Here is a 24,965-nt window from a genome sequence, read left to right on the forward strand (position 1 = left end):
CACGGACGCTAGGGAGAGGAGCCTGGCTTGGGGCCAGGCTGCTGCAAGCTCTGCCTTGGTAGCTGCAGCAGGGACAAGCACATCAGCAAAAGGGTAGAGGATCAACCCACTTCAGCTAATATTTGGGATGTTACTGTAAGCATCTCCGAGATCTCCAAACACAAACCTTTTCTCGGAACTAAGGAGAATCTGGCAATCCCACATTTCTAGCATTTCTGGGTGTGCTTATTTTTTTTAAGCGAAGTGAGAAGTGAAAGTAGTCCTTACTGTCTTTTGAAATATACTATAGCTATGTAAGACTGCAAATTTTTCAAGGCCATATCTCTCCTCACCCTGCCAAATGAAACACAATATAAAACTCCATTGTTTTACTCTTATGTTTCCTGTGCCTTACGGCTTGAACCATGGATCCTCTTGGCTGAGGTCCATCCCAGAAACGATTTAATTTGGGAACATGCTTCACCTTTCTAAAAATAAGGAAAACTGAGAAGAAGAGCAAATAAGCTGTGTTAAAAAAGATCTAAAATGACTTCTCCAGGATCTCAAATTAAAGAAAATATGTTACCCAGGGAATGTATAAAATCAAATAATATAAGCCTGCCTCTATGCAGCAAACTCTTTCCTGGCATTTTAGCTCTGTTCTATAGTCTGGACCTTTTCCAAAGAAAGAGCAACAAATCATCAGTCATATCTTTCTTTTTTTTCCCCCTCAGACACTTACTAAGAACCAGGCACACACAAAAAAATAAAAGAAGGTAGAAAACATCTACCCATTTCTGTTTGCTTCACAGTGTTTTTAAAGCATTTGACTCAAACTGTTACCCAGAAGTAAAATATCAGACTACTGCAAAACCAAAACCAGGTAGATTTCCCAAAATGGGGCAGAAATAAATCTGTCTAAGGACCCGTGACTTAATGAGATAAGATGTGCAATAGGTGCCTTTAACCTGGAAAAAGAAGAGGAGCAGCAGGATATAGTAGCTGTGCCCTTCTCAGGTTGTAGGTCTGTACAAAGGGGGGGTATAGCTCAGTGGTAGAGCATTTGACTGCAGATCAAGAGGTCCCTGGCTCAAATCCGGGTGCCCCCTTCTTTGCTACCTGAGATTAGCTCAGCTGGCTAGAGTGAGGAGCCAATAACACCAAGGTCATGTGTTCAATCCCTGTACAGGCCATTCCCTTAAGAGTTGGATGCAGATCCCTTCCAGCTCAGAATAATCTGTGAAACGGGACCAAACCCCATGTGATACTGGGAGTCCAGATAACACCTTACACAAACCAAAGTCCCATGTTCATACTGGGAGAACCTCATTGCAGCATGTGAAGGAGCACAAGAAAGCCTGAGGTGGTACCACCAGCTGCAAGCTCTCTGATCTCTGCAGACACTTACACTGTAGAAGGCCCACGAGGCTGTTGGAGTGACACAGAATTGCGAGGATAACAGCACTCTCAAAAGCAGGGTCTCTGAATGGCTCTGTAAATCTCCTGCAGCATGCAGCTGGTGCAAAGTGAAAAATGGGGTTAGAATTTTATTAGTTGGGGGTAATGAGAAAAATCCCCAACAAACCCAGCCATGGGGAAATTTGGTTGAAGAAACAGAAACATGAGCTGTGGTAAGAATGAAGGTGGGCACAGACCAATAGTAAAAATATCACAGCAGCAATTTCAATTTGTTGGGTAATAAAACTGAGCCTCCTCAGTGACTTTGTGCAGCCCCTTGCAGGGGCAGCAGCTCTGCATCACACAGACCACTTGCTGCTGGCAGTGTTCGAGCACCTTGGGCTGCAGGGCTGGAATCTGGGGAGCTGAAAAGACCCACTTCAGCTGGAGGAAGGCTAGGACTTCTCCCTTCTTTGCCCTGTCTAAAACATACCATGAGCATGGCTCCCCAGGGTGGATAGTTACTGTCTGTACTAAAATCTGGATCTCGGCTGTAAATCAGGAATGCTCTTTGAAAGGTGGCTGCGTACCAGCGATCTCTCCTCCCTCACCATCCATCTTCCTTTCCACATGCACTCAGCATCAAAGCTGCTGGGGGTTCAGGAAATGAAGCCATGTGGCCATCCTTGGCCCTCTGCCCCTCCTGGCTTGTTGCAGCTGGAGAGCAGGAGCCCAAATGTCATTAATCCTTGCGACTTCTCGAGAAAGTGAAGAAATAGGGCTGCAATGAAAGAGAAGACTGTTGAACAGGGTGAGACTGCCAAAAGGCCTCCTGCAAGGTCCATTTACTAAAAGCTATTAAGGATGTTAAGCCCAAGTTTAGATGGAATTGGTGGGTCACTACCCATCTTCCCTCTCGCATCTTAGAACTGTTTTCAGTCTCCTCTAGGAGGCCAGCCTTCTATTTCCAAGCACGGTTTGTTTTCCATCCCTGCAGAGCCCCTCCAAGATGCCATTTGCAGCTCTGAGGGTCACATTCACCTCTCTGCTGCCAAGGGAGGTGGTAGGCAGCTCAGGGATGTCTCCCTGGCTGGTAATGGTCCTGCCCTTGCAAAATGGGTGATGGGAAGCCCTAGGCATGGCACTTGTCTCCCAGAAGCAGAGGCTGCAAACCAGGCTCGGGGCCATCCATTTGCTGCTTTTGGTGGCCATTAAAGCCTGTGGCAGTGGCTGCTTGAGTGGCAGGACTGCCTGCAATCATGAGAAGACTGTCAGAGGAGTGGCAACTCTGGAGACTTCCAAGGAGGCAGGGTCTGGGGGAATGTCAGCTTTATCCCAAGTACCAGCATGGGTTACTGTGCCCTGTCACACATGCTGCTTTTGATATTTCACAAACTCAGTCATTTGGGGAAACAAAGGTCATTACTGTTCTCCAGGAGCACAGTGGAGGTGTGCCCCTCCCTCTCTGCACTTTGCCCCACTGGGGCAAGTAAATTCCCTTTCTTACAGGGACACAGGCTGGAATCACAGGGGGAACCCCATTCCCAGTGAGTCCATGGGCAAAGAAGCCACCAAGCAACAGGGTTCTGGAGGCAATGGGGCGCTAGGGCCAGTATCTCATCAGGGCAGCACAAGTTTTGGGGGTGCTGGGTGTGTCACCACTGGCACAGCTGCATGTAGTGGGTCAGCAGAGAAGCTGACTGGGTTGGGAAACACTGGAGAGAGTGGGGATGTTGCTTCATTGTCTCAAGGCATAGTTCAAGTTTACAATGCCCACCGTGTCACCAGAGGTCTGGCGCTCTCAGGCAGCTGGGATGGCGTTGGTCATGCGCTGCTCTGCTGTTGCACTCACCCTCCTCCTTACAAGGCAGGAGGGGCAGGTTGAACACTTGTAGGCGTGGGGAGTCCACATCGGGCAGTGGGCACGGAGAGTGACCTCCATGGAGGGGCTGGGGCAGTTTTGTGTGGGTGGAGTAGTTCACAACACGCGCATGCAGCTGCTGGCAAGGGGCCCGGGAGCTGGCAGACAGCCTGAGGGGGAAAAGAACGGAGAAAAACACCAGAATAAGCACAAGCCAAGGGGGCCAGGCTGGGGAGGGGGCACTTATGGAGGCCCATGGTCCTTGGCTGCAGGGCAGCAAGGAGGGCAGCAAGGGAAGTCCATCACTGAGCAGCCTGATCCAGCAGATCCCATTTGTAGTACATCAGGGGGTTGCCACATGGAGCTGCTCCAGTTTTGATCCATACTTGGGAGTTTTGGAGACTGGGCTCATCAGCACACCTGTCCAGAGGTGACAGAACCCTGTTGTGTTGAGTGAAGTATTTCTGTGGATTAACAACCCAAGGAGGAGGCCAGAAGCTGGGAGGAAAGTTCAAAGATTGATTTTCATTCTGGCAGCAGGTTAAGGGTAGGGAATATGAATGCTGCCTCTGAGGCCCTGGAATGCCCAGTATATGAACTGATGATCTGGAAACAAAGATGAGCAATATACCAAACATTTTTGAAGAATGACTCAAAGCTATTTACTCTTGAGGAGATCAGAAAGGACTGAGTAAAATGCAAATGTGGCAAATGGGCAACACCACACGTTTGCCAAGGTTTAACTGGGCACGTGCAAAGTCAGAAAACAAATTGTGTGTAAGAATTACAAAGCTCCAGATGTTCTCTAGCAACTCAAGAAAGAATCTGGATGTCACACAACCCCTGATTCTGTGAGTAGCTGCAGGTTAAAAAAAAGCACACACAAAATATTAGCATGCAGAAAGAAGAAGGGGAGAATAATATGGAAAATATGATAATGCTATTATGTAAATCACTAGCATGGCCTCTCTGGGAATACTGTCTGCAGTTCAAGTAAGCCTTTCTCAGAAAGAGCTGATTAGGGGCATGGCAAATTTGCTCACAAAGAGAGATCAAAATGATTGGGGTTGTTTATCTCAGAAAGGAAATGAACAAGAGGAGATTGGCACAGAGTGAGCCAGTCCGGAGATTCTGGTTTTCTTCCTGTTCAGTTCTATCACTGCCATATCTGGTGTCGCTGAGAAGTGTGTGAAGTGATGTGGCTCTCCTCTGTCACACATGGTTTGCTCTTTCTCTCACCCTCTCTCCCAGAGGAGGCATGGCATATGTGGTAATGTTTTATAATTTGGTAGGACCTGGGGAGGAGGAGACAGCTAAGGAGGAATAGATACATGCCTCAGGGTAGGCATATAGTAGAAAATATGAGAACGGAAAAGGGAGATTTGCACCCAGACAGAGGGGGCAAAGGTTCTGGCTTCAGGAGGCTCCTTCTATTAGTTCAGGCAGACCCCAGAGAGGCTGCCAGCTACTGCTCTTCTCCTAGAGCCCTTGAGACTTCCAGGCTAGGCCTTGGGGTTCCTTGGAGATAAAGATAAGGAGCTTGAATTAGATAAATTATTCTCTAGAAAGCATCAGGGTAGTCAGAGGTACCTTGAGACACACAGCATTAACCCTGCTCTCTGCCAGGGGAGGTTTAGGCTGGACATCAGGAGAAATTTCTTCACAGAAAGGGTGATCAGACATTGGAATGGGCTGCCCAGGGAGGCGGTGGAGTCACCATCCCTGGAGGTGTTTAAGGAAAGACCGGATGTGGCATTGAGTGCCATGGTCTAGTTGACATGGTGTTGTTTGGTCGTGGGTTGGACTCGATGGTCTCAGAGGTCTTTTCCAGCCTAACTGATTCTGTGGTTCTGTGACCCTGGAGCACCAAAGGAATCTTCTCCCCCTGCGCTCCCCTGGCAGCCGGCACGCTCAGCCCTGGCGCTCTGTGCTCTGGGTGTCACTCGCTGCGGCGCGACCAGCGCTCCCCTTTCTCACACGAACATTTGATGGCATTCAGGCGCGTCTCAGCCAGAACGACAAAAGGAAAACCCTCTTGATGCTCCGGCTGCCCCGGACACGGGAACCGGCCGGGCCGACATTCCGGGGAGCCCGTGCTGCCAGCGGGCCCTTCCCGGCGGGAGCGGCGCTGCCCGCGGGTGCCCCCCGCCCGCAGTTCCCTCCCCGCCGCCAGGGGGCGACAGCGCCGCGCGGCACGGGCGGCCCGGCCCCTGCGGGGCTCGCGCTGCGATTGGCGCGCGCGGGGCCGCGGCCCCGGAAGCGGAAGGGCCGCGCTGCCGGGTGACCCCGAGAGCGGCGCCGGGAGGCACCGGAGCGACCCCTGCCCGGGGCCCGGGCCCGCTCGATGATTGCGGCGCCGCCGCCCGCCTCCCCCGGCCGGGACCAGGTGCTGCGAGCGGACCCCTCGGCGAGCCCGTTACCGCGGCGTCGTTAGAGAGGCGGCCCCGGCCCTTCCCGGGGCCTGGCACGAAGCGGGAGGCGGCGGCCGGTGCCTCTCGGGGGAAGGGAAGAGCTGACTGGGATCCCTCCTCGGTCCTTCCTCCACAGGTCGCCCGCCCGCGCCGCACGGTTGCCCCGATGGCCGCGTGGTCCCGCGGGGCGGTGCTGGCGCTGTACCGGGCCCTGCTGCGCCGCGGCCGCGCCCTGCGCTACACCGACCGCGACTTCTACCTGGCCACCGTCCGCCGCGAGTTCCGCCGCAACCAGGGGCTGCAGCGCCCGGAGGACAAGGAAAGGCAGCTGGAGAAGGGGCAGGCGTTCCTGCAGAGCGGGCTTGGCGGCCTGGTGTAGAGATTCCCTGTAGCAGCTCCCACTGACCCCACTTACTTCCCTCTTCTTTCCAAAACAACCTCGCCAAGCAGAAGAGATGATTAACACTCACTGCACACCACTGTCTTGAAGAAGTCTGGAAGGTGCTTCCACGGGCACATCAGGAGGGCTCTCCTGTTCTTTTCACAAATGCATTAGGTCACAGGTAGGTCATTTACAATGATATCACTGTGTTCTTCATGCTGCTGTTACAGCGAGCTTTGTGAAGGTGCATTATCTTTTCTGCCTGGCAATCACAAGTGACTGTATTCCTGGTTCATTCAGGCAGGAACATTCCTCCTGAGATTGTAGCTTGGATTTGGAAAAACCAAGAGGCAGTTTTAAACCACCCAAGTCAGGCAAGCAGGCAGGCTGAGAACCTTTGGAACTGACTCAGAAAATAGATCTCAAGTCATGTTGGAAGAGTTTCCTGGTTGTTTTCATGTAGGTTGACTGGGGATCCACCTACAGGTACAGTGGTGCCAAGGTGGGTTTTACAGAATCAGTTAGGCTGTAAAAGACCTCTGAGACCATCAAGTCCAACAAATGACCGAACACGGTCAGTGCCACATCCAGTCCTTCCTTAAACACCTCTAGGGACGGTGATTCTGCCACCTCCCTGGGCAGCCCATTCCAATGTCTGATCACCCTTTCTGTGAAGAAATTTCTCTTGATGTCCAGCCTGAACCTTCCTTGCTGCAGCTTGAGGCTGTGTTGGCCAGAGAGACTCTTTAATTAAATCTCAAGGTTAGGTGAAATGGGAATCAAAGAATACAAAAGTACATGTGTAAGAAAATATTAGTGTTAATGTTATACGTTGCTTGTCTGAGAGTCAAAACCCACCAGCCTTAAGGGCAGGAATAAATGTCCAGTGAAAGCAAGGGAGTTGTTCCCTTTATGGTGCATTATGGTCTCTATTGTTGTTTCTTGGGTGTTTTTGAAGTATCAGAGATCAGCCATTATCCAGAAATTAATCTGAGACCACCTGTCAGCTCTTGGGAAGATTCTGATTTGTTATAGACAAGCAGGTAACCATCCCTGTATCTCCCTGTCTGGGAGCAAAATTACACTCAGAGAATTAGTAAATAAATTGGCCATGCTTTGGTTGAGAAGTCCAAACTAGAAGGAAAATAGAGTTCTCCATAATATGCAGGATTTTATTATAAAATATTGTGGAATTAAGCCCTACATTCTTTTATTAAACCTGCTTCAATGATTAGAAACCCCATATCAAATTTGAATGTTTTTCTTCAGGTAATGAATGTTACTGGAAGCAAAGAAATGCTGTCATTGCAGGGCTTGGTCACTACTGTCCTGGCATGACTGGGAACAAGCTACTTCTTGAGGGAACATGATTAAAGAGGCTGCAGGGTTAGGTGGTCTCTTCCTATGGCTCTGTGCTGAGACCCCAAGAGCCGTGGGTGTGAGGTGGGGGAGAAGGGAGTGAACTGTCAGGGCTGCGTGTTTTGACCCATCTGTTTAACGTTCCTGCTCCCTCCAGGTAAAATGGCAGGCGCTGGGCAGCGCAAAGGGAAAAAGGATGACAACGGGATCGGCACAGCCATCGACTTCGTGCTGTCCAACGCCCGGCTGGTGCTGGGCGTGGGCGGAGCAGCCATGCTGGGCATCGCCACGCTGGCCGTCAAGCGGGTGAGTGGGCAGGGCAGCGCGCTGGGGCCGGAGCACGGGGCACAGGGAGGAAGGAGTGGGAAATAAAAAGACACGGTATGGGGTAAAATGCAGGTGCTGGGCCCTGAGAGACTCAAACTGTTCCTGGTAATGTTGGTTTAGATGTACGACCGGGCAATCAGCGCTCCCAGCAGCCCCACTCGCTTGAGCCAGTCGGGAAAGAGAAGCTGGGAAGAGCCAAACTGGCTGGGCTCCTCCTCACGCTTGCTGACCCAGGACATGAAGACCAGCCTCAGCCGCTCCCTGCAGACTCTTCCCACTGATCCTTCAGCTGCTGATGCAGGTACGGAGCACGGTCATACTCCTGCGGTACAGAACCATCCAGGCCCATAAATCCTGTATTTGTTTAAAGGAATGCAGGAAAGAAAATATTCTGTCTGTCCCAGGATTTTGACACTTTTCTTTTAAGCAGCTCCTCTGGTAACTTCAGGAATCAGGAGTCACATTAGCAACTAGTGAATAATAATCATTTATTTGCATTCTTCATTTCTCTCATGACTTCATGTTGTTAAGCTTTACTCTCTCTCTGGTTTTAATTTTTGAATCTGAATACTAGTCTGTTCAATCTTTGCTGATAAAAAGCCATTCCATTCCTTTCAAGCTCTTCGTTGCCTTTCTTTGGGCCGTTCCAGTTTGTTTGTTTCTTTTTAAGGGGGAAATATTCCCATTGTGAATGTACTAGCAATTTATAAGAGTATTTCCTATATTATTTCTACCATCTTTCAAATAACTTCCGTAATGGCATTTCCCTGTTTACTGCTGCTCATCAATGAGTTGGTCTTCATCAGGCTATAAAAAGTCTTCTTTCTGAGTGGAATAATAAGTCATTTAGAGTCCAACAGTGTTTGTTATATATTTGGTTGGTTTTTCTCACCAGTTTTACTTTCTATCCCTGGTCACTTCAAGAGATTTACACTTGCAGATTTAAACTAAAAATCAGAATCTAGCTTTTAGCTTGATTTTCAGATTCTCTGTGAGCAAGTCAGCTTCAAGACAGTAATAGATTTTCTGCTGAAGAAACATTAAATAACTGTGTTAAGTGAGGTCTAGATAATTTGATTGGAGTCCCTAAAGCATTGCGGAATAAAAACATTGATGGTGGTGTCTTGCATTCTTAAATTAAAAGTAAAGTAAAATTCCTTATTGAAAAATAATTTTTTTCAGGCAATGAAATCCATTTTCCTGTGGTTTTGTGGGCTGTTTCCTTTTCACAGGAAAGCTCAAATCTTTCCAAAAGAACTCAGTGGGACAAGAGGCAGCAGCTGCTGAGGTTGGGCGAGATGGGTCTGTGTTCAGCTTAGTCAGCATTCCACTTGTGCTGTGTGGCCAAACACCCATTGCCAAATGAATCTGCAACAGCTGGTTGCCTTAGTGGGGCCACTGACTTGGGGGTTTTCTTCTGAACCCTTTAAGTACCACAGTCCTTCCAAAGACCTCTTAGATCTTCCTTAACTCTCATGGATAACTTCTGAAACTCTTGGTCCATACTAAGAGAAATCTGAAAGACAGATAGAAAGCATTGTCTTATTTCTTTGGGAAAGCAGTCAGAAAAAAAGGGTCTTAGAGTCTCTGTGCAGGTCAGACATTGCTTAATAACTCAGATGGCAGCATAAAGCCTTGTGTAGCTGTACTGTGCCTCAGAGTGGGCTCTTGGTTCTTTGGCCATTGAAGGTTTGAGGGAGGTTTTCATTGGAGCTATGATTGCCTGAGCTGGGATGGCCCCAAGATCTGATAGCTGTGCTGATCAGACTCCCAACAACTATTTCATTTCCAGGTGGCATGATCTTCTCTGATCTGATACCCTTTCAGGACTGGGGTTTGCTGGTAATTTGTGATAGTCTCTTACAATGTTAAAAACTTAAAGAGATTGTGATGGTTGTTCAAGAGTGTTTTGTCCACTGGTTTGGCATCATGTTAAAAGCTTCTGAACTGGTAATAGCACTGAATTTTTGAAATTGAGCTGAGATGCTGCCCACATGGCCATTAAAATTACTTCCTTGTGCACAATATTAATCTTATTCTGGTGAAATTCCAAATCTAGTAATTTGTTTTATCTGTTTTGATGCTCATAGTACTATCTTTTGAAGTTTCTCAGCACCTCCCTTTTGACTGGTACCTGTGTAAAGCATGCAAAGTGTCCTCTGAGAGCTTTTTGAGACCTAGGAGGCTGCACTTCCACGCTGCAGATTTCCCTCTGCGAAACGCTTCACAGTGAAATACTGCAGATGATCAACAGTTTTCCTTCTGTCTTGCAGACTTCTTTCAACCTACAAAGCCCAAGCCATCTGCCCGGAGGAGTCAGCTGGAGCTGAAAAAGTCCCGCCTTCGTCTGTCTCTGCAAGAAAAGCTCTTTGCCTATTACCGGAGGAAGGTGGCTATCCCAGCGGATGAGCAGGCTCGGGCCAAGCAGGCAGCCGTGGATATCTGTGCGGAGCTGCGCAGCTTCCTCCGTGCCAAGCTGCCGGACATGCCCCTGCGGGACATGTACCTCAGCGGCAGCCTCTACGATGACCTGCAGGTAATTCCTAGGCCCTGTGCTGGGTCCTTATTCAGAAGGCTGACTAAGCAGGAGCATTTCAGGCTTCCCAGTCGGCAGTGCTGGCTCAGCATAGCATTTCTCAGTAATAAGGCCCCTGAATAAGGTTGCCTTTCCCACTGTGGAGCCAAGCGTTGATTTCTGCAGTGCTGTTTGAACCGGCACGACCAGGCTGCTCTGGTGTTGTCTTTCCTACTCTTTTTTTCCTTTTTTTTTTTTTTTTTAAAATGCATGACAGACTAGATTGGCCAGCAGTCCCTGCTACAATATCTCCAAGATGCCCATAGCTGTAGTGAGTGATTTAGAGGCACACTTCTTTGTATGAGTCAGAGCTCTGGAATGGAGTGTCGAGGGGCCAGTGAAACTTAAATCTGAGATCTTAATCACATTGGTAAAAAGGGATCTTTAATGACCTATTTCCGAACAATGTGGCAGACCAGGTGAGGGCAGTGTACCTAGCTGTAGCATGGCATCATTAAACCATGGCAACCTAAGCTTGTCTAGAAACTTAATACTTCATGCCTCCTGTTTTAAATTGTCATGTAGCGTTGCTGTGCCCTAGGCCAGCTGCATCTCACATCCAAGCAGCTGACTTAGGCAGCATATGAGGCAAAATGATTCATCTTTATGCAGTCCATGTCAGGTCTCTAAATAGTACATACCACGTAAGCACTAGCTTGGGTTATATTATTATATTATCCCACTGATAGTCCAAAATAGTCCTTCAGAATGCCTTTTAACAAAGGGAGGATGTGAATCCCACACAGAGAGGAGAATGAGACAGCTGAATCCTTATTCCAAGTTCTTTCGGACAGAAGGCTGTCTAAACATAGTGAATAAAATGACTGTGGAGGGAGAAAGCTTGTTCTTACTGACTTTTCTCTCTTGTGAAAGGTAGTGACAGCTGACCACATCCAGCTCATTGTGCCTCTGATGCTGGAGCAGAACCTGTGGTCGTGTATCCCTGGGGAGGACACTATCATGAACATTCCTGGCTTCTACTTGGTGCGTCGAGAAAACCCAGAGTACTTTCCCCGTGGGAGCAGCTACTGGGACCGCTGTGTGGTGGGAGGTTACCTTTCTCCCAAAACTGTAGCAGACACCTTTGAGAAAGTTGTAGCTGGCTCCATCAACTGGCCAGCAATTGGGAGTCTCTTGGACTATGTGATCCGTCCAGCAGCTCCCCCAGCAGATTTGACGCTGGAAGTTCAATATGATCCAGATCGTCATCTTTTTATTGACTTTCTACCATCCCTGACACTGGGTGACATCGTCCTTGTTGCCAAACCTCATCGATTGGCCCAGAATGACAATTTGTGGCGACTGAGCCTGCGGCCAGCAGAAACGGCTCGCCTCCGGGCCCTGGACCAGGGGGATTCTGGCTGCCGTTGCTTGTGCCTGAAGATCTTCAAAGCAGTATGCAAGTTAAACCCAGCTCTGGGTCACCTCACTGCCAGCCAGCTCACCAATGTCATCCTGCACCTATCCCAGGAGGAGTCTGACTGGTCCCAGGACATGCTGGCTGATCGCTTCTTGCAGGCACTGAAGGGGTTGATCCGCTACTTGGAGGCAGGTGTCCTCCCTAGTGCTCTGAACCCCAAGGTGAACTTGTTTTCAGAGCTCACCCCTGAAGAAGTGGATGAGTTGGGCTACACCCTCTACAGCTCTCTGTCAGAGCCAGAGGTCTTGCTGCAGACGTAATGGGGCCTTACCTAGGGAAGTGTTGATAGGGTTTAGCCAATGCAGACTTTGATTACTACGAATTATGTCTTCTCCACTTCTCCCTATCTTCTCTCTCTCCACCACTCCCTCCTTTTGGTTCATTAGTAATTCCTGCTGTGGAGTTGGTGCTCCCACTGAATTTATTGGTGCTACTGGTCCATTTCCACCATCTCTGCCCCAACAGGTACCCATTGGCTAGGAAAGAGAGGCTAAAACTGCAGCTCTAAGATCTTCACATAAATTCTGCTGAAGTGTCTACCAAAAAAATAAACCGAACTATGCACTTCTTTCTTCTGTAGTACACTTACTGCAGCGAGTCCCTTTTGGTCTGAAGAAGGTGGAACTGGGCTGGTAAATCCAATGACAATTTTAGCAGACTTGCATTGAGGTCATTTAATTTCCTCCAGCGTGACTTTGCCCCATGTTTCTTTTTCTCTGCTGTCCCAAACTGTCTCACTTTCCTTTCTTTTTTGTCCCTTTGACCCAGTCATGCAGGGCAGACTGAGTGAGATGTTTTGAATAGGGTTGTGTTTTGTATTTCTGAGTGGATCATAATTACACTGGCAGTATTTAGGGCTGTAGAGCTTGGAGTAGGAGAATTCCCACACCTCCTGCTCCTACGGAGCCTTCTCATCCTTTGCAAGCTGGGTTCAGGATTAAGGGCTAAGGCTTGTCCGGTATGCTGCAACACAACCTCCAGTATGGGCAATTCTCATCGAAGCTGTCATAGGGGAGGAAGGAACCTTTGTGGTCTGGCTGTGTGATGAGGCCAAAGGAGCAGGGCTTGCCATTCCTGCCTAGCCAGATCTGCTGGGAATGGCCTCGGGAGTGGAGAACAAGGCAACTCCTTCGCTGTCTCTGGCATAAAGGAAGAGAGGATGGGTTTTGGCGGAGGGGTGGGAGAGACACATATGGGAATGGGGATTGGTTTTTTTCATCGTTTCCCCAGGAGCTCGTGGCTGTTCTGATTTACAGGAGGTGGAAACAAGACTGCATGCCTCAACGGGCTTTGTGATAAGCACACACAAGCCAGATTCTCACCAGCTACAAGTCTGTGAAGGTGATAGAACTGAACTGATGTCATCAGCAAGGTTTTATCCCATACACTGGTATTAGGGTACATATACAGAGCTGGCATTTAGAGATATATTAGGTTTGCCATCTGCTCTGTGTGTGTTTTAGTCTCCTCCCCAGAACTGTGGCTGTCCACTCCCTTCCTCATTCCCATGTGCTGACTTTCCAGTGCTCCCAATTTACAATACTCTTAGAAAGCTGGTGAGAGCACACCTTCTGCCCACTCTTGTTTATGGCTACTGTCAGGCCGTCGACTCTGTATCCTCTGCATTAAGCTGTCTGCAAAACGGGGGAGAGATGGTGTCCCCCCGAGTCTGGGCTCTGTGTGTATCTCAAAAGACCAGCATAGCTATCGTTACAGAAACATACTTTCCCCAACTTTATCAGCTTTTTTCCCCCCTTACTGTCCAGCCTCCTTAGCCAATGGAGAGAGCTACTGCAACATTAGGGCTTGGAGGGAGCAGGAATCCCTTTATCCTTTTCTCCTCCCTTCTTCTCAGGACTTCCCCCTTCTTTGACAGAGAAGTTTCAAGGTGAATTTCAGGAGTTGAACCACAGAGGGAAGTCTTCTGCCCTTGGTTTTTTTTAGAGGCAGTGCTGGTGAGATGAGGGAGGGAGCATCTTTCTCGGACAATCCGTCCATTTTAGCCAATGTGTCAGATACTATTCTGTAAACAGTGATAACACAACATTGCATTTTAAATTATTTAATCCTTAGGGTACTGGTATTTTCTAGACTGCCAGATGTGTACTTTGAAGTTTGTGTGTGTATATAAAGTCTATAGTCTATCAGAGGTTAACAGAAATCCCATTTGTATGACTGTGTGTTTTGTAAGTTTTGCAGGAGTCAGTGTTGGTCAACTGTTGATTGCTCTTCACTCTGGTTCCCAGATTTTTTCCCCCTCTTCCTTTCCTTGGCCTCCATTGCCTTTCTGATGTCAGCCTTCCTACCCTAAAAGCAGACAGATGGGACTTGGAGCTTATAGGCTACTGGGGGAAATTCCCCTTTTTTAATTACTTGAAGGTCAACAAAAATATTAAAATATCTGGGTTGTCAGGAGTTCCCCCAAAGTTCATTTCTTCAGCATGATGTCACTGCTCTCTTGGTGCTGATTCCAGTACCATGGTCTTCACACAGAAATGAGCAGCAATGTGGTTGGAAGTGATCCAAACTCTAGATACAAAAAAAAGGTGAGATATGAACAGGGAGACACCACTGTCTGAGCTGACTTGAGAACAGTTGTCACACATATATCTGTACATAGAATTTTTTACATGAAAGCTTTTACTTCTTCCTGGCAACCTAATGAATTAATATTTTATGGCCATTTTTTGCTGCTATTGAGCTCAATTTGTGTATCAAATCGAGACTGAAGCTGCCTTTTTGCCTTTTCTGTAGACTCTACTCAACTTCACTTGAATTCAATCACTTCCATCATATCTTCCCTTCATTTTGCCCTCCTCTGAGCTATCCACAAGCCTGTTCTCAGGAGGCAAATGCTCACTTCCCTACACGCAGCCACCACAGCAGGCAATAGCTGCCCTGGTAGTGACAGTCTCAACAAAGGCCAAAGATGTGATGGGTCATAGGGACACACTGCAACTAGGAATCTTTTAAAAGCAGGGTCAGGCATAAGGGGTAGGGAAGAAGGTGTAGGGTAAGAATGCGGGAAACTTACAGTAATGCTGTACCCAGCCTGTGGGTCAAACAGAATGTTGCAAAGTCTAACTGGCACCTTTCAGTATTAAATGCAGTGCACATGTTTATGTACAGCCTGGAGGGCTGTCTTACCTATAGGTAGGCTCCTTCCTAGTCAAATCTGTAGCACAGAGCAGGAGAACCTAAAGCTGAATGTAAAAAGGGCAGCTCCAGGCCACCTTCCTGGCAGAGTGGCTCAGAGACAGATTGATTGTAAGAGACCCAGGGCATGTGTTGAGCTGGTTACTGCCTTGGCTCCAAGAATGTCTTGGTGTGTTCTGCTATAGCTTAGCTCACACAAGCTTCCTGTGAGCTTGTCGTCTTATTCCCTGTAACCACAGGATGAGGACCAACATGCTCAGCTGTGGGGTTTCACTGCTGCTGAGCTCCACTGCTATTCGTTCAAGTCAGATGGATTTATTTTCCCCTGTGGGAAACAGGAGGCTGCTTTCTGCCCCCTGGCGAGGTGCCATCAGGGCCCTCGCTCTTAGTATGTGGGCAACTCGCAGTGAGAATGAAGAGATGATGCCCCATCTCTCCCAGGCCTGGAGGCTGTGGATTTGCAAAGGGGAAAGTCCAAGTGCATGGTCTCTGACAGAGCGCGTGGAATTCTGAAATAAAATGACTTTCCACAGTAACCTGATTGTCTCTGGTGTGTTTATAAACAAAGGAGCATCTCTCTCTGCTTTCATCTCTATGCATCATCTTCATGCTGATATGATTCTGCACCTAACCAGTGCTTGGGGACTGACATGCCCCTTGCTGATTCACTTGCTTTCCCTTTGCAGCTCTGGGCATGCTTTGCAGCTTGTCTTGAGGGAGCAGTCAGCTCGGTACTGCAGCATCCCAGCTCCTGGCAGCATTTGCACCAGTCACAAGATGATGCGCAATTATGGCGCGGTGCTTCCTATCCTTTCCCTGATAGCCCGCGTGCCCAGGCAGGCACCTGCTTTTCATGTGGCTCCCCAGACTTCAGAGGCTTCCGTGCCTCTGTAATATTAAACTTTCCTGTGCAGACTCCCCCGCCCTTGTTCAAGTCACACCTTGGTTTTTATGTGCCAATCCTCTGTCCTGCCAAATACACTCCTCTTTTATCCAGGCATCAGCCTTGAGGCAGTGAGGAAACCTCTTTGCCAGGGGCCTGTGTCTGATGTATTGAAGCTCTTTGCAGTAAGACCCAGTGCCCGCTTGGGAAGGTGTGGCAGAAATGCTGGACATCAAATAAAGCATGAAGTGATGCTGCTTTTAATGGGTCCCAGGCTCCTTAAATCTGGGCAGATAAGCTACAGTGACAACATTGTCCTGTGAGACTTGTTTTAATGAGGACTGTCATTAACATTTAATTATTTTGGAAGATATTTTATGATACAAAGGGAATCTACAGTTCTTTTTTTTCCTGATACTCCTTGGTTGTGTTGTTTTGGTTTTTTTCCTATAATCTGTCCCGTTGTAGAAACAGCTCAGATGAGATCAAGCACATTTCATGCCGTACAGACTCTTACAGGAACATCTAAAATCAGCTGCCTGTGGAATCTGCAACAAGTATTACCCCCTCAAGTCAAAGCCCCTGGAATGCCTGGAGCCTACAATACATGCTTAATATATGCAGCGGTTTGCATCTTTGCATACAAGCTGTTCTGGCATGAATAGGGAGGAAAGATCAGAAGATAAGTGACTGATGGAGAGAAGAAATAATTGAGCAGAGTGATGATAATTATTTCAAGTGTCCACAAAGAAGAAAAGCATAAACAGAACTCCAGGCTGCAAAGACTCAGAATCTCTTTTGTTCTTAGCCTAAGGAACAGTTTAGGAGGAAAGTGAATTTTGAAAAAAGTATAATATTTTTCCTGCTCTGTTATATAACCACAGTCCTGTCCTGGATATTAATGAAATTGATCTTACATTTTACTTATTTATTTTTGCATCTCCTAATTTTAAAAATGAATAAATAAATTCCAGCCTGCCTATTTTGTAGCTAATCTTAAGATGGGGAGAAAAGGATGACTGAACCCCAAATTTGAGATTATCATGCTAAACTGTGTGATGAATGTTTTTGTTTTTTTTTTTTTCCTAAGTACTTAATCGCATCCATGTCTTTTTAAGTTTTAAGATTTTAAACTCCAGGAAAGCTGCAGACCACTGCCGTGCCGTTTTTTACATTTAGTCTCATGGAAAAAAAGAGGAGCCTCTTCTAAATGAGGAGTTTCTCTTTCAGATAAGATAAAATATGTTTACCCACTACCTGCACTAGGTATGATTCAGTGGCTCCAGCATGGCTCACTGAATCTGGGACTGGATTTTGAAATGCTGGGCTTTGCCCACAGATGAAGCAAGCAAGGAATGGGAAATTCTCTCTCCTTTCAGTGAAACCCAGTATTGGCTTCCAGCCCTAGGAGAACTGCTGAAGTCTAGACACTTGGGGAACTGTTTGAGGTATCTGGATTTTGTCTTCTTTATTCTTGTCAGGCTCAGTTATGATCTGAGTTTATGATCTAAGGGATTCAAGAAATGTCCTCCCTCTCAGGTTTTGTTGTTTTGGTTTTTTTTTAGATTCAACACCTTCTTGAAATAGCTCTCATTTAACAAGTGTGTCCCCTACACAGTCAGGGATAGCACAGTCTAAAATTTTTACTAGCATACGCTGAGAAGGAGCGCATTATTCACAAGTCATGGAGCCAGAAATGTTGTGGTGAGCAGGCTATTCATATCTTTATAGTATGTGATCTGGTGGAATAATCTTGCAAATAGATAAGGCAAAAGAGAGTGATGAGACCAAAGGCAGGGAATATCTGAAATCATTCTGTAGATAGAAAGGGTTCTTGTCATTTTATGAAGAGTAGGAGAGTGGGAGACAAACTTCTCATGATCTCAACCTTTCCTAAGTCCTCACACAGAAGTCAGTTCTAAACAAAATCACATTAAACACACTAAAAGCCAGATTGATTTTTATTTTGCTGCCCTGGTTCAGTTTCCCTGGCTCCTGTGGCTAAGTAGCTCTTTGATCTGTCTATTAACACTCAGTGCTAAGCTTCTCAGGGGAAATATATATATATATATATCTCAATGCTAACCACATTCTTCATGAAAAGCCTTCTCCATACAAATAATGGGCAAAAGTTGCTTGCTTGTGTTTTGGATTTTGTTTCGGATTTTATTTTTTTAGGCAACAGTTCCTTTGGTTCAGTGCAAATCCACCCCTTCCCCTGCCTTTCACTGTGGTAGAATTGTTGTTGTTCCACAGAAGCATGGGGTGATATAGTGCCCCATAAAACATCCCACTACAATGATCCCAGTTCTGTAAGACTCTCCTCTCATTCTGCTTAGCATTGCAAAGGAAAGGCCTAACAGACAACAGACAAGAGGGCATAGATGGCAAATGATGGACTGTGTTGGCTCTTTACCTGTCCCGTGACAGATGTTACTTCAAAACCTGTAATGCCCTGGCAGGCTCCTTACCCCCTTTGAAAGGCAAGAAGCAATCATTCCTGGAGGCAGTATGGCAGAAAGACATTTTTGCCTTCAAAGTCTTGAATTTATTTAGCACAGAGTATTGTTATGTACGGCCTTGGAGACAATAACTACTGCCACTTATCTGGATAATATAATGTGACTCTTTCAACTGCTGATTGTTTACAGCAGCAGTGATACACTGTCAGAGGGCTGAGATACACTGAAGCAAAGGTAGTACAAGACACAGTGGTCCCGCAGGCTGCAGAGCCGCAGCTCCCACGTTGCTTGTTAGAGAGCAGGCTGGCAGGGGCCCAGCTCCCCGGCATTCACAGAGAGGGTGGTTTTTTCTGAGGCAAGAGCGAAACCAAGGCACAGACCTTCTCTTTTCAAAATCTCTGCCTGTGGTCATGAGAGAGACAGTAGAAAGCATCTAGTCTGGTGCCTTTTCTTGAACAATGAGCTAATGTTTTGGGTTAGTAGTCTTTCTCCTCTCTCTCTCTCTCTTTTTTTTTTTTTTTTTTTTTTTTAATATATATTTAATTTTGTAGTTTCTTTCTTATGTAAAAAAAAAAAAATTAATAAAGTGTGATCCATCTTCAGTCCATCACTTTGCACTGCAAAGGAGGGTGCTTGGTGTCACCAGCAGACTGGTAGCTCCCAAGCTTTGTGTCCTGGGACAGACCTACCCTTTTGTGGTCAGACAGAGCCTGTCTGAGACCTGTGTTCCTGATAAGTCCATCCAAATCAGTCTCACTGAAACTGGGTGACTAAGGTGAATGGCTCAAATGTTACCTTCCTGAATAACACCTGTGTTGCCTCAGACCCAGAGGAGATGTGTCCCATCATCACAATGCCAGGACAAGGCCTCAACAAAGTCTCACCCTGTGAGTGCCAAAAAAGCAGGCCAACAGTACTTCCCCAACAGAGCTGGTTTACTTTGGATGGTTCCTCAGACAGATCAGACAGATCTGGGGTTAGTCTCAAACCAGTTCTCTTAGCAGTCAAGCACAGAAACCTCCTCCTGTCACAAGAGCTGCACCACCTCCCTCACCAAGCACCACAGTAATAGCAGTAAGAGGGTCAGTGGGTTAAGAAGCCACAGCACCTACTCAGTATGATACTTTGGCTGCAAAGTCTCTTTGGGAACTATTCTCCAGCTTGCCCATGGCCAGCTCCCCTGTAGTGCATCTGAGGAGGCTCTGCTGAGGCCACCCACAAGCCCATGTACGAGCATAGGGAGAAGAACAGTTTCAGAGTCCTCTGAAAGAATATTCTTTTTGACAATGTTTGCCAAATCCTCTAACATAGAGAGCTTAGGAGAAAAAATTACATTCCTTCAGGAAAAAGCTATAAACTTAATGGTATCACAACTGTGTCAACATCCACCAGGAATTTCTCTCTCCCCCTTTGTAAACAAGTATATATGAAAACAGAACAAAGTGTTCTTGTAAATCACTGAGCAGTTGTTGCCTATGAAGAGTGGAAAATTATTACTGAATAATGGCTGCAGTGTTCATCCCCAGGGACTTGGGCAGCTACAGCCTCAACAGTGATTTATCCCCAAAAGAGTTTCAGAGCTTCATCTGAACTACCTGGTTTATCAGAGTTCTTGCTGAAGCTGCCTGCCAGCATCAGAATAAAAGAGACCTCATGCACACCCCAAAGATCCCCAGAACTCTGTTTTACTTCGTTCATAGAGTATACCCACTCACAGTCTCTCTTCCTGGCCTCATCAAAACACTCTGAATTGATGTGAAGTTAAAAACAAATCCCCAGATGGGGCTCACAGAGCATAGTCTGATATTATCAGCCCTTGATTGTGTGCCCTCCCCCCCTCAGTGAACACAGAGGCTGAAATAACTCAGCTCAAATAACTTTTCCAGACGAAGCTGCCAGTTTAGAGGCCAGGTTCAGGAGTGCAACTGCCACTGGGCTGATGCAGCAAGAAGTCCTCATGCTGTCAAGTCTAAGAGGCACTGACACAGTGAAAGAGAAATCCACTGAAATGGTGATGAGCTATTAACTCGCCCACTGCTGTCTGTGGCTGGCCAAGATGCTGCAGTCTCATAGTCCAAACCTGATTGTCAGGCCTCAGCTCTTGCTAACTTCACACTGCTAGAAAAAAATCAACATGCATTGTCAGTCTCCTCTTCATCTTTTTGCACAAAATGGCACAAAACACCTGGCACGTGTGACTCCAGCAGGTGTTGGTAACATACAGATACACACATTTCGATAGGCACTGAGCACACAGTTTGCAGGGGGCTCACATCAGCTACAGACCCATGAAGAACAATAGTTGCCATGAAATTTGTTTCTGTTCATTTGTTGCTTGGACAACGGGAAGGCTTTTGTGTCTGTGCTAAACTGAGTCCACGTGTGCTAATACACATGAGGGATTATTTTTGACCCCCAAATCCATTCATCATAATAAAACAAGGCTGGACAACGAGAAAACTAAAAATATCCCCCATGGTCTGAACAAAAGCCAGCACCCCCTCCTCCCCCTCCTTCACACATATTTTTTGCTAAACATCATTTTCAACCAGTTGTAGCTTTGCTCAGGAAATTCATGCTTGGGCAAGTTGCAAGTTAAAACTCACCTCACTCTTACCAGATTTACACAATGTTTTTACTTGTGGCAGCTGGCCACATCCTGGCTGATTCTGAGTAACTAAGCCTTTGGAGAGACATATTTTGTGAGCTATCAGCATGTGCTTGGCATGCCCATGTTTGTTCAGTAAGAAAAATGTAGGAAACCAGAATTGTTTCCATATCTGTCTAAAATAATTGAACTGTAAGTTACAAATGTAAATTGCAGATTTAATCCTCTTTTTTATTAGTCTCATTTCTAATGTCAGGGATATTTACATTACAGGATGGAAACAGAAGACAGTGAAGGGGTGAGTGGGTATGTAATGAATGATTTATTAGGGATTCCGTTTGGTGTACCAGTCCAAAACAAATGAGGCAGAGCATACGGATAACTTATTTTCTGTTTGTATGTAATAAAAGATGGACGCTAATACCTCCCAGCCTGATCTTTAATCACATATATTTGCTTTTCAATCTAGTTTCAAAATGGATTGTCTATAAAGGAATCTCTAAAGAGCTTACAATGAGAATCTGGCAGAAAAGATCCTTCAGATATCTGTTTGTGGCATTGAGGACAGAAGCAACTGAGCACTGCAAATTAGCCTGTGCCATAGAGGTTGTAGGTAATTCTCCCTCAAAATTGCTCAAAATGTCTATCTGCTTTGCCTCATTCCTCCCTTATGTTTCCCTCAACACTCCTGTCTCCCAGAAAGATTCCTGCTGGTCTCTGGAAATGCTTTGTTCATTGAAGTGTGGGATAAGGCTTCCTGTCCCTTCTGATGAAAGGTTCAAAGGATTCAAGTTACCACTCACGAGAATTCCCTTGGGGACTTGCTCTCACACTCACCCCTCCTCCCCAGCCACCCCAGCAGGACCCAGGACCAGCAGGAAGCCCATCTGCCCCTTCTCTGGGGCACTGAGGCTCACTGGGGGCCCAAAGCTGCCTGCCCAGTGCCACTGTAGGGGTCATACTCCCTCCTGATGCAGTGTCAGCCAGCCTTTCTCCCTGGCTGCAGCTTTCCCAGCACTCCAGGGAACAGCAAACATCTCTGTCTCAGTTACTCTTGCTGGTTCCCCTCCTGACCCCAGCAATATCCACTGCTCCCCACCTTCCTTGCTCCCCTGCTACGGAGGCCTGTTTCCCTGCCACTGACAGTCCCCGAGAGCATCCTATGCAGACTGTGCAAGGGGATGTTGCTATGGAAACATTTACGTCCTCCTGGTCTTTGGTGTACTTGCTAACAGCATTCAGAATGTTTGTTTCCTGTATACTTGGTGGTGGAAGAAGAAAGCCTCTTTTCCTTTGCAATGTTTACTTTAAAAAAAAAAAAGAAAAATAATTAAAGAACATACATTGACCTTCCATCTTAATGAAGGAGGAGGGTGAATGGAGGAGTAATAGTTTTCCACCTCCTGGTGATGCTGTTTGGCCAGAGCTGGCTCTCTGCCGTGCTGTATTTATCAGGGCAGTTCATCGCTTCCCAGCCAGGTCTTTGGCTTCTCTCCTGCAGTGAGCTCTGCACGAGCAGCTCCTTTCCCCTGCAGCTGGCCCCTCGCTTCTGGGTCGGGATGGATCTCGCTTATCACAGGAGCTCTCTTTGCCGTGGTACAGTATCCAGGGCAGCAAAATAACATCCATGGTGCTGAAGCTGTTAATGTGACAGCAGGAGTTACTGACTCCCACACAAATTGATCTTCCTTCAGATGCCACCTTTTTGTGCTGTAAATTAAATTTTCTTCAGAGCTGCCAGACTTCTCTCCTCTGTCTCTGAGCCACAAATATATTGTCATACTGTAAAGGAACTCTTTTTAGACATTTTTTAGTTAGTAGTGGGTAGCTAGTAGTTCTCTAGAAAATACTTGTAATTTTTTTTGTGGAAAAATTCGCAAGAAATTGTTACTTGTGCTTAAAGAAGTATCTTTTACCTTGGTCAAAAAACTCTAACCACAGTGGAGACATCTCTGACACAATATGTGCAAAAGAAGAAAGATCATTTATAAAGGAATTGGGGATGTAGCTCATGAAATTATGGAACAACAGTAATTCTGCAGTCTTGCAGGAAAAATATGCTTGTCTCTAAGTGGCTGGTTTCTTGTTACTTGATTTCACTTTCTGGGTTGGGCATTGTTACAAAGTATCTGTCTAGAACTAGTAATGCAGTCAAATTTCCACGTTACTTCACACACAAAATGGAGCTAGGCAACAGGCAGATCTGGGTTAAGTCCCTCATTGCATATTTTATTTTTGCTTACGTGATTCTTGCGCACACATACCCACAGTCCTTTCAGAGAAATCTATAATTATCTTTTCATGATGAAGGATTGGGTGTGTATAGCACTACTGTTTATTTAGCTATGGTTATGGTCATAAAATCACCCTTTTCACTTAAAGCAGGGGAAAGCAGGCACAGCAGGGGATGTGAGAGCTCTCCCTTAGCCAGTGAGGACATAGAGGTGCTGTCCACCCAGCCAATCACCCACCTGGCTTCTTTAAAAGCTGATGCATCCTCTCAGTTTTTCTTTGAAGCAAGATCTGCCTCCTCTGTAGCATATTTATCAGAGCAGTCATCTTAGATCAATCGATTGCTACTGTGGTGTTTTTTGGCATTGGAGGACATTTTTCTTTGCCTCCTCTATTTTAATGAGTCATTACAAAATATGTGCTTGCTTCTACACACAAAAAAAAGGAAACAAACAAAAACCCAAAAACTCAACAACACCCCCTCCCACCAAACCAAATACAGATGTGGAGTGACATACTCTGCTTGTAGCAGTGATGGTAACATCAGACTTCTAAAAGTAGAAATTGTGTCACATCACATCCTTGCCAATTATCAGTCAAGCTGCTTAAGAGGTTCCAGGCAGTTAGACCTGAGCAAATGTGGCTATGGCTTTACACAAATACTGTCGAGATCGTAACTGGAAAATAGTGGAGCCTTTTGTAGAAGTAGCTGAGAGCAAGTTGACCCACAGGACTATGATGTTTGAACAAATGAGGACCCACCAGAGCTGATGGTGCTGTGAGGCTGGCAATGTGGAAAACCAACATTTTGAAGCCAGATAACTGAGAGGAAGGACACAGTACTGAACCTCCCAGCTCACCAGAGCTGGCCAATGCTCGTCTGACCAGAATGAAATGATGATGGAGGAACTGAAACCAGTGGAAAACTGTTGACCCCTGTGAGTCTCCTGCTAGCTGTGAGCTGTCTCAGAGAGGGGCAGGCCAGCTGGTGGAATTGTTAAGCAGGAATAGGGTGGGGGAAGATGTCTCACTTTTTTCCTAGCAGCAAGTTGATTTGGATCAGATAAAACATAACATGAAACTGCACTTTAAAAACTATCCAAGGTGACACTGCCCTTTACAGCAGCGAGGCTCTGTGGGTGATCCAGTAATGCTCACACTACTCAGAGTAACATCTGCACAGAGAACAGAGAATCTACTTCATCAGCATGAAACCGCATGGCAGGAGAGGACGTTCTCATTTCTCAGGTGGGGAATAACAATTTCATTTCAGCCCTTGCATAGGTTGAAGGCACTAATTAGACTGGTGGTCTCGGCTGCCCGGCTCTCCAGCCGAGAACCTCTGCGGGTCGGTGCGGCGCCATGGCCGCTGTAAGGACGGCAGGCCCCGGGCAGACGTCCCCACACACACAGTGCCAGAGCAGCTGTAATCTAAGCGCTGCATGTGTGGGGCAGGCAGGCAGGCAGGCAAGCAGGGAGGGAGGGAAGACAGCGCTGCCCTGGGCTGACGCGTTATCTGAGGGAGCAGAAGGCCATGGCGGGCCGCCTCAGCCCGTTCTGCGCGCCATTGCCGCCGCCGCCGCCAGCGCCCGCCCGACCTCAGCGGGCCTTTGTGCAGAGAACAAAAGGGGCCGTTGGAAATCAAAGTGGGGAACACACGCTGCTTCGAGAGGGGCATGTCAGAGAAGGCGCGGGGCTGCGGGGACAGGACCACTTCCCTGCCCAACTCCTCCTTCCCGCCCCATCTCCATCCCGCTCCCCCCTCCCGGCCCGGCGCCATTTCCCTGCCCAGCTGCTCCTTCTCCTCTCCCCCTCCTCAGCGTTGGTCTCCTCCGTGCCTTGGCCAATGACAGCTCACGGTGCAGGTTAACGACTCGGCAGTAGCCAATGAGCGCCGCCCTTCCCACGTGGA

The 24,965-nt window shown here is 47.1% G+C and overlaps 2 protein-coding genes, 1 long non-coding RNA gene and 1 other non-coding gene across 4 annotated transcripts; 3 read left to right on the plus strand and 1 right to left on the minus strand.

Annotated features, from left to right (window-relative positions):
* The first annotated feature begins 1,016 nt into the window (after positions 1-1,016).
* TRNAC-GCA (transfer RNA cysteine (anticodon GCA)) lies at positions 1,017-1,088 on the plus strand. Its single transcript has one exon. It is a non-coding gene; the product is annotated as a tRNA-Cys (tRNA).
* A 4,402-nt stretch (positions 1,089-5,490) lies between these two features.
* On the plus strand, positions 5,491-6,028 carry LOC135414404 (mitochondrial ribosome and complex I assembly factor AltMIEF1). The gene has a single exon (XM_064655141.1). The coding sequence runs from the start codon at positions 5,816-5,818 to the stop codon at positions 6,026-6,028; it is 213 nt and encodes a 70-aa protein (XP_064511211.1). The 5' UTR covers positions 5,491-5,815.
* On the plus strand, positions 6,019-15,404 carry MIEF1 (mitochondrial elongation factor 1). The gene is made up of 5 exons (XM_064655135.1): positions 6,019-6,212; positions 7,548-7,696; positions 7,838-8,018; positions 9,991-10,253; positions 11,166-15,404. Exons 2-5 carry the CDS (start codon positions 7,553-7,555, stop codon positions 11,970-11,972), a joined length of 1,395 nt encoding a protein of 464 aa, XP_064511205.1. The 5' UTR covers positions 6,019-6,212; positions 7,548-7,552; the 3' UTR covers positions 11,973-15,404.
* LOC135414406 (uncharacterized) lies at positions 14,048-24,925 on the minus strand. Its single transcript, XR_010430683.1, has 2 exons — positions 22,165-24,925; positions 14,048-20,331 (listed from the first exon to the last, which is right to left on the minus strand). It is a non-coding gene; the product is annotated as an uncharacterized LOC135414406 (long non-coding RNA).
* Positions 24,926-24,965: the final 40 nt, after the last annotated feature.

The sequence above is a fragment of the Pseudopipra pipra genome, chromosome 5 (assembly GCF_036250125.1).
Source record: "Pseudopipra pipra isolate bDixPip1 chromosome 5, bDixPip1.hap1, whole genome shotgun sequence".
NCBI lineage: Eukaryota > Metazoa > Chordata > Aves > Passeriformes > Pipridae > Pseudopipra > Pseudopipra pipra.